The 8,974-nt window shown below is 52.3% G+C and overlaps 1 protein-coding gene across 1 annotated transcript; it reads left to right on the top strand.

Moving 5' to 3' along the window:
* Positions 1–595: 595 nt before the first annotated feature.
* EAH_00017640 (serine/threonine protein phosphatase 2A B56 delta subunit, putative) lies at positions 596–8,333 on the top strand (the record flags this gene model as incomplete). The annotated part of the gene is made up of 13 exons (XM_013397609.1): positions 596–614; positions 1,478–1,856; positions 2,609–2,920; positions 3,183–3,336; positions 4,218–4,303; positions 4,503–4,767; positions 5,274–5,365; positions 5,755–5,853; positions 6,243–6,371; positions 6,922–7,033; positions 7,360–7,521; positions 7,859–8,019; positions 8,210–8,333. The coding sequence occupies 13 exons, from the start codon at positions 596–598 to the stop codon at positions 8,331–8,333; spliced, it is 2,094 nt and encodes a 697-aa protein (XP_013253063.1).
* Positions 8,334–8,974: the final 641 nt, after the last annotated feature.

The raw sequence follows: 8,974 nt of genomic DNA on the forward strand, positions 1-8,974 counted from the left end.
TGCTACAGCACCCCCTTGCAGCTACTGCAGCGGGCGCATGCGTGCAGCCCCCGTTTCTTTGTCAATGGCTTCTCCTACAGTTTCATTAGGCTATCTATCTCCTCTGAAAATCCTTGGGGCTAATGTGCAAATTGCCACGCGCAGTAAACTTTTTTCTGTACGCAAGTCGCCTACACTGGCTTCACTATCTCGCTGCAGCTGACGAACTGCTCCGCTGGTAGAGGCAAACTTTAATTGTTTATCTGCCAGAGGCAAAATGAGGAAGAGGAAATGCCAAAGACAGTGCGAGCACTGCCTGAAGAAGGAGACTCGGGTGTGTCTTTGGGGTTCTAAGCAGACACCACTACAAAAGGTTTCGAATTTAAGGGTCTAAGTGTTCTGCCAAGGGTAAGGGTTCAAAGAGGTAAGCAGAGAAGGATTCGCGTCTCTTCGGTACGCACACCTGGGCTGGGACGCGCTGTGACTGCAGCAGCAGCTGCTGCTGCTCAGCAGCAGAGAATAGCAGCAGCCACAGCAGCTCCCACTGCTATTCTCTAGACAGCAAGACTTATCCGCAGTATCTCCTCAGGGGAGCCGTTTAATGATTTGCGTGAAAATGTTGAGAACAGACGAGGGTGAACCGAAGAAGGAGGAAGAGCGACCACTGAGCGCCCCGCCGCAGTGATAGAGATGCGGCGTATAGAGTAGTTAGGAGGTTCAGCAGAAAAATCACACTAAATACGACGACATATAGTTAAAAGAAAAGCTGAATATCCCCTAGATTCTAATATTTTTCGTCTACTTACAGGGAGAGGAGAGCTGCCAGCCAAGGGCGCATGCAGGCGCTCTGCCGTTGCTGCTTCGTAGTCTTGCGGTGTATGGTGAGCTCATGATGACAGTTTTTACTGCTTTTTCTGTATTCATTTATTATTATTAATATCTAAAAATCGGCATCGTCCGTTGCACGCCTTGAAGGGAGGGGAGAAGGGAGCGCGGCCGGGGCCCGAGGGGCTGTCTGTCTGTCCTGAGTCGTTGGGTCCTTCTTGCGGTTTAACTCATTTAAATTTGTTTAATAAAAACACTTTCGAATTTATAGTCATTTTTTCAGGACTCAGAAGCAGGGCAGAAGAAGAGGCACGCCCTGGTAGTAGTGCGGGTGCTGCTGCTGCTCTTGCTGCTGCTCTTGTTCCTGCAGTTCGCCGCGAGGAGCTGCTGCTTGCTGCTGCTGCTGGGACACACGCAGCCCTTATAATGCGCCAGCCTTGCATGCTTCAGGGCCTCCTCCGAGGGCCCCCTTTGCGCCGAGGGGTCCTCAGCCCGTCTCCCTAACACAGCACGGCAGCGTAACTGCTGAGGCTGTACAGCCGGAACTGCGGCAGCAGCAGCAGCAGTAAGAGCAGCAAGAGCAGCAGCAGCAGCAGCTGCTGCTGCTGCTGCCTCACTGGAAGGGCTTCCCCACAGCGATTTTCCAGGCTCTCTGCCCCGCGAGCACCTCCAGCCCACGCTTGCTGTCGTTCTGTTCGCCTGCAGCAGCGGAAACAACAACAGCAACAGGAGAAGCAACGACAACAGCAGCAACAGGAGACGCTACAGGCGCAGAAACATCACGCTGACCAGCCGGTAGACGCCGCCGCCATCACCACCACTTCTGCAGCAATAGCCACAGCACAAGCACAAAACACGCTACCTGAAGAGAGGAAGGCGGCTCCATCAGAGCCACTGACGGCAGCCCAGGAGGCAGAAATTGCAGGAGTTTCACAAACAGCAGCCGCCACAGCAGCAGGAGTGGCGGCGTCAGCTGCAGCACCAGCACCTGCAGCAGCAACAGTAGTTGAGCTTGGCGCTCTGTGCGCTGCACCTTTGGTGGCAACTAGCCAGTAGGTGTCTGCTGCGGGTGTATTCCTGAGGGTCCGGGGTTCGAGTTCGTAATGTTGTTAGTGCTGAGGGTTTAGGGTTTAGGGTCTGTGGTAGCTGCTCTCCTGCTGTCCCTGTTACGAGTTTTCTGCCTTTTGCCAACAAGAGACAAAGACAGGTAGACAGCGTACAGCAGCAACAAAGAAAATGCCGCGGCGCGCACGCGCGAGAGAGAGAATATGCTGCAGAGAAGTTCAGATGGCGCAGCGGAGCTGCCAAGACACTGCAGCAGTTTGCTGCTGATAGGGCATTCTGCAGCAGTGAACGGGGTGTACGTACAACCGAAATTGCCGCCCTTGTTTTGTCTTCGGCGCGTTTGTTGCTGCAGAAGAAGAGGAAGCGGCGCGACGGACGTTCGTGTCGTCGCTGCTGCTGCTGCCACTGCCGTTGCTGCTGTTGCTGCTGTTGCTGTTGCTGCTGCATGCGGACCCTGGACACGTCAGCAGCCGATTTGGGCGCTGCTACTCGAGTCACTTCCTCGCGTCTCCCCGGCTGCCTCCGAATGTTGAAGATGAAGTGCGTTTTCTCGTTAAGAAGCTTCGCTGACTGCTGCTGTGCCGTTGCTGCTGCTGTTGCCACCAGTTTCGGGCCTTCAGCAGCCGGCTGTCAGTACTTGGCTCAGTTTCGGAGGGCCTGCTGCCCTGTGTTCGTGGTTCTTCTGCACATCGCATTACTGCTGCTGGAGCTGCTGCTGCTGTTGCTACTGCTGGTGCAGGCTCTTCCAGTCTATGCGACGTCGCATATCGTCGCGGGACGGATTTTCGCGCAGCAGTTCGCAGCAGTCTGACAAGCAGCAGCAACAACAACAACAGCACGAGCAGCAGGAGCAGCAGCAGGCTTCAGATCCGGGGCAGCAGCAGGAGGCGGCAGCGGGGACAGCAGCTGCGGCTGGTGCTGCCGCTGCTGCTGCTGCAGCAGAGAAGGCTACTGCACCGAGTGGTGCCTTTAGTGCCTCCGGGAGGAGCTGCACCAGAGAGCGTCTCGTTCAGGCAGACAGCCTCAGGAATCAAGACGGGCATGTCTCCTGGTGTGTTTCTGTCGCTGTCCTTTTTTGTCTCTACTTATCTTTGTCTCTGTCTTTCTCTTTCCCTGTCCTTGCCTTCGCACCTATCCCTTCGTATGCCTCGCTCTCGATCTTTCTGTCGCTGCGCGTCTCTTTCTTTCTGTTTCTGTCTCTATGCGTCTCCGTTTCAGTTGGTGTTTTTCTTGCATGTCTTTAGATTTCTGCCTTGGCTTTCGTGGTGATTATGTTTCCCGTATGCTGATGTGGCTGTGGGGTGTCCGAACAGCTGCGCAGCAGACCGCCGCAGCGCCTCAACGCGCGCGCTGCTGTTGGGGCGGCCACCGCAGGCCCGGGCTCCCTGTCCCTTCCCTGCTGATTTGCTGCCCCTCATGGAGGCACCTGTTGCGGATAGGCCTGAACTCTTCAGAAAGAAACTCGCTGTAGGCTGCAGGCACTTCCGAATGCTTCCTGCAGTCCGATTCATATTCTCAACTGCGTTTACTTCTCTCCCCTGTGTCTCCTGGTGTCTGCTGCGTCTCCTGCGTGCTGCTGCTGCTGTTTCCTGCTGTGGTTTGGGGCTGCTGTCACCTCCTTTCTTGCTATTTATTGCTGTCTCCTATGGGGCCTCTGCGCCTCTTGCTGTTTCGTTTGGTCTTCCGCTGTCTCCTACGGTTGCGCCCCCCTTCTGTCCCATTCTGCTTCTGGCTTCCTTTCGTCTGTGTCGTGTCTTATTTTTTGTCTCCGTGTCTTTCTGTTTGATCCTCTCTCTTCGTCTCTCGCCGTCTTCAGTCGCCTGCTGCCGGCCCCCTCTGTCTCTTCCGCATTTCATTCTCTTCCCTACTTTCCTTTTCTCCGTCGTTGTTGCTCCTTCCCTGTTGCATGTTTCTGCATCTTTGCCTTGTCTTCGTCGTTATTTTCCCCTTTGGTCTTTTTCTTTGTGGTTTCCTCCTCTCCATCGCCGTTTCTTTTTTTGTCTCTGGCTCTCCTCTGTTGTTTCTCGTTTTCATGCTTGTCTTCTGTCCGCTCTTACTGAGTTTCAACAAATGCTGTCGCGGGGAGCAACCGTTCACTGCATGCGTTTCTTTTTTGGCTACATGCATTTTGCACTCATTTGCAGTGTACGCTGCATGCACTTTGTTGTATTAAAGTCTCTTGTTGAATGCTTTTTGCAAGCTGGAGGGCTTTTGTAGGCGTTGTGGTGTATGCTGCATCTGGCTTGCATTCTGTGCGCGTGAAGTTAGGATGTTTGCGGCTGCTCTTTGCATGCAAATATGCTCTATGATGCCTGAGTTTTGCATGCGTTTTGCGTGCACTGCTGCAGGCCTGTTGCATTGTGTACGACTTCGAGTCGCCAGATTTCACGCGGGACAAAGACCTGAAGAAGCGGGCGCTCGTGGAGATCGTCGAGTCCGTAGCTATGCGCCGTTTTATGCTGTTGCTTCTGGTGGTGCTGCTGCTGCTGTAGCTGTGTTCTGGTTTGGCTTTGTTGGCTCTGTTCTGCGGTTGTTGTTCGCTTGTACTGGTGTTGGTGGCGCTGCTGCCGTATCGCGTGGTGGTGCTGCTACTTCTGCTGCTGCTGCTGGTGGCTGCACGTGTGATGCTGCAGGTATGTGAACAGCACTCGGCACTGTTTCTCGGAGCAGGTTCTGCAGGACGTGATGGATATGGTGTCTGCGAATATCTTTCGGCCGCTGCCGCCATCGCAGCACCGGGGCGCTGCGCTGCTGGAGGCGGAGGAGGAGGAGCCGCAGCTGGATAGCGCCTGGCCCCACATTCAAATCGTCTACGAATTCTTTCTCAGGTTCATCGTTTCGAATGACGTTAGCGCCAAACTCGCTAAGAAATTCATTGACCACCAGTTCGTGCTCAAGGTCAGCCACCACCGCCGTAGCCCTAAGCCGTAATCCCCAAAGCCGAAGAATATAAACGATCCACAAACAAACCAACGTGCCTCAACACTTCAAGGGACACCATTCCAGCAAGCATGCATCAAGCTCGCCTCTTTTGAGAACTGCTGCTTGCGCTGCTGCTGGTTTGCTTGCTGCTTGTGCTGCTCTTGCTGTTGTTTCTTCTGTTTGTCCTCTCCTTTCCCTCGGTTTATTCACAGCGCCCCCTTTGCCTGTGTCTCGCCTGCCTTCTGTGCTCTGTGTCTGCATGTGCCTGTTTTTCTTATCTTTTTCCCTTGTTGGTGGCTAGTTGCTTGATTGACCGCACTTTTTCTCGGTTGCGGGGCGCCGCTGTCTCTGCTGTAATCTCTTTCCTTTGCACCTTTGTTAACCTGCATTCGCATTGGTTCTGTCGTGTTTATCCAGTTGATTATTCCTTTGTTCCTGTATTTTTTGCTGCGGACTGTTTCTCTGTTGGTCTGTTGCCGCAGTTCCTGGAGCTGTTTAGCTCAGAAGACCCTCGCGAAAGGGACTACTTAAAGACAATTCTCCACAGGATATATGGAAAGATAATGGCGTTGAGGTCCGCCTAACTTGTAGCAGTGTATCGACACGACGAAAGGAGCTTTATTTTCTGTTGCAGTGTATCTACACAATGTGCATTTGCTTTTTCTTTTGAGGCTGTCCTGCTGTCGCTTGGACTGCCGGTGTCCTCTCGGCTCCTCCGCTTTTTTGTTCTTGTGTTTTGTTTGTCGTTTTGCTTGCTTGCTGTTTGTTTGTTGCCTGTTTGTTTGCTGGTGCCGTTTGCTTGTTTGTTCGTTGTGTTTTGTGTTGTGTGTTTTGCGCTGGTTTGTTTAACATGTTTGCTTGCTTGCTAGCTGGTCGGTCTGCTTTTGCTTGCTTGCCTATATGTTTGCTTGTTAGTTTGCTTGCCATCTATATGTGAGCGACTCTTTTTGGGTATCTTTGCAGGTTTTTCGTGCGCAAGAGCATTCAACAGGTTTTCCACCGCTTTCTGAACGAACAAGAATCCCCCAACGGCATTTCAGAACTCCTCGAAATCCTCGGCAGGTGCCGCTGGTTTCAGTGCAGCAGCACTTCTGGCTGCACCCTTAAACACTCAGCATATATATATATATATATATATATATGTCGGCTTCCCAATATGTATACAAAATATATACAGTATTTTTTATATATGCATATTTATGTAAAATGTAGACGCTTGCAGTAGCAACCAACCCGCAAGCTGAAGCGCAACTGTCAGGACCTGCTTCGACGCTTCCATATACATATATATATGTGTACATATATATATATATATATATATATTTATATTTATATTTTATCTCTGGAATGTGCAGATGTGCGCACAGAATTCAGCATACGTGCGTGGTATAGATGCGCCCGGTTTCTTTCTCAAGTGGAGGACTTTTTGTTTTTTGTTTTTGTTACTGCAGCGTCATTAACGGTTTTGCTGTCCCCTTGAAAGCGGAGCACAAATTGTTTTTGGAGCGGGTATTGCTGCCCCTGCACAAGGCGAGGTCTCTTGCTGCTTTCCACAAACAACTCACGTATTGCATGGAACAGTACGCCGGCGCACCATGTCACAGCATTGTTCGGCGGTGCAGCAGCAAGAGCAGTCTACAAGCTGTTGTGGCTGCAGTGCAGCAGCAGCGAGACTGGTGCTGCACACACGCTTGCTGTTCCTAACCTATAAACACAAAAATTTGTATTTGTGGATACAAACTGCGTTCCCGCTGGGGGCGCATGCAGATGAACTGGCTCCCTCTTGCCTTGCGCCTGTTTCTTCTGTTGTTGTATCGATTTCCATGTAACAAGAGAGCACAGGCATTGGAGGGGGAGGCTCTGAATTAGAGCCTCTTACGTGATATGAACGCACTAGGTGTCTGGCCTTCTCTGCCTTTCTCCCTTTCGTCCTTCATGTGGTTTATACTTTTATATCTCTTTGGCTGCTTTTCTTCAGTGTTGTGTTTTTGTTTGTCTCATCAGCAACCTTTCTATCTACAGGTGTCTGGATTGTGCCCCAGCACTACACCCCTAGTGGACAGGCGGGCCTTCGGCTGTTTGTAGGGTTAAGGGTTAAGGGCTATGGGTTTAGGGTTTGTTGCGTCTCAGGTACGTAGCGAAGGAGAGCCGCGTGGCGGTGCCGATAATACTGGGGATGGTCCGGTTCTGGCCCGCGTGTAACGCCCCCAAAGTGGTGTTGTTTCTCAATGAATTGGAGCACGTGAGATACTGATGAGGAAGCTTCACTAATTTATTTTCATTGAGTTGTTTTCTTTAAGGAGTTCATTTGTTCCCATTGAGGTGTTTTAATTAGCAGCTTCATTCGATTGTTTCATCCACTTGTTTTCTTTGGTTCATTTCCACTGAGGACTTCATAGATATTCTCTTTCATTTTCCCTTCTGTTTTCGTTATAATATTTCCTTTGGTTTGTCTTCAGTGGCTCGCCCTCATTAGGAATAACGTTGCTCGTTCATTTCTATTTTATTTATTTATGTATTAGTTCTTGTGGGCCCTTGCTGCCGCTACTCTGTTCATTGTTTCATCAGGTGTTGCAGGAGACGCAGCTGCCAGAGTTTCAGGAGGTGATGTTGCCTCTGTTTTCGCGCCTCGCTGAGTGCATTCAGTCGCCGAACTTTTTGGTGGCGGAGCGAGTTCTCTTCTTGTGGAACAACGAGAAGATCGTTCGGCTGATAAACCTCAACAGGCCGGTAAGGCCTGCATCGCTAGGATCTCTAAAAACAGACCCTAGGACACGCTAGTAATCAATAGGAAACCCTATTCCTCTCACAATAGCAAGACACAACCCTATGGGACAGGAATCTACGAAGGAGACAGACGCAGCACCTGGCCGTGCCGTAGCTACTGCAGCTGCTGCTGTGCACTGCAGCGATGACAGGAAAAGATAAGGTCACAAACAAAGCAGAGAAAATGGAGTGGGGAAGGAGGCAGGGGCCGCAAATATAAAGGGGGAAGCATTGGTAGGAGAACGGCGTCTTTGCTCCCGCTTTCCCCATGCTGCGCTGGTTGTTGTTGCTGCTGCTGCAGGAGCTCTTTCCCATCATTATAGGGGCCTTGTTTCGTAGCTCGCAGCAGCACTGGAGCGTGACGGTGCACACTCTGACTTACAACGTATCCAAGCTGCTGGCCCAAGCGGATACAGCCCTTTTCGATGAGTGCAGCAGCAGATTCGTTGCTGAAGAGAAACGGTATGTCGGCGTCTCAATGCATTTGGGAGGGGTGGAAGCTGTAGCACTGGCCCCCTCATTGCAGCTTAAAGCAGCAGATGCCAGGGGGCACCGCCTCTTCCTCTGCTGCTGCTATTCTTGCTGCACATTTAAAAGGGTGTTGTAGGTGCTCTCGTCGCTGCTGTTTCTAATGTTGCTGTTGCTGCTGCAGGCGGAAGGAGCAGGAAGAGGAGAGGGCCCAACGGTGGGCGGCGCTGGAGGCAGAGGCTGCAGCGAAGGGGGGTTGGAGGGCAGCGGCTGATGGGGAGGAGCAAAAGACGGTCCCTGCTCACTGACCTCTAGCATGCAACGCACTTACCCTCTTCACCCGTCAAACAGTCACTGCGGGGCCCCTGGGCCAGCTGCTGGACCCGCGGGCCCCCTGCTGCTGGGCTATGGGGGGCTCAGCAAGTGGCCCTGCACTGTGATTGATAAATAAGTAGCCCCACAGATTCTTGTTGTTCATGGGAGGCGCAGGAGCTCAGGTTGCGTTGGTGAGGTTGGGAGCTCCTTGTGTTTGTGTAGCCGTCAGCGGCCCCCACGACCCTATGGTGGTGTACCTGGGGCCTGTTGTTATGGACCAAGGTAATGAAGGAATGCCTTTGGGGACACCAGCAGTCCCTTGCGGTTCTTGTGATTGCATGCCCCCAGAGCGCCGCCTGTGCCTGTCCGTTTGGTGCCGCTAGAGTGGTGCCGCATTTACGCTCTAAAGGCCCATTGAGCCGTATACATTACGCTTTGGGGACCCCTCGAGCGCCGCGTTGTGTGTTTGTGTGTATGCTTGGGGCCCCTGTGGTTGAGCTGAGTGTCTAGGATACATGTCCTTCAGTTTGTTAGTTAGTGTTTAGAATGAGTCTCTATGCGTATGCTAGCCTGTTGGGATGTACCGGTTGGCGGAGTGGGGGGGGGGGGGGGGGGGGGGGGGGGGGGGGGGGGG

Source organism: Eimeria acervulina, genomic scaffold, assembly GCF_000499425.1.
Source record: "Eimeria acervulina Houghton genomic scaffold, Eah_scaff113, whole genome shotgun sequence".
Lineage (NCBI taxonomy): Eukaryota > Apicomplexa > Conoidasida > Eucoccidiorida > Eimeriidae > Eimeria > Eimeria acervulina.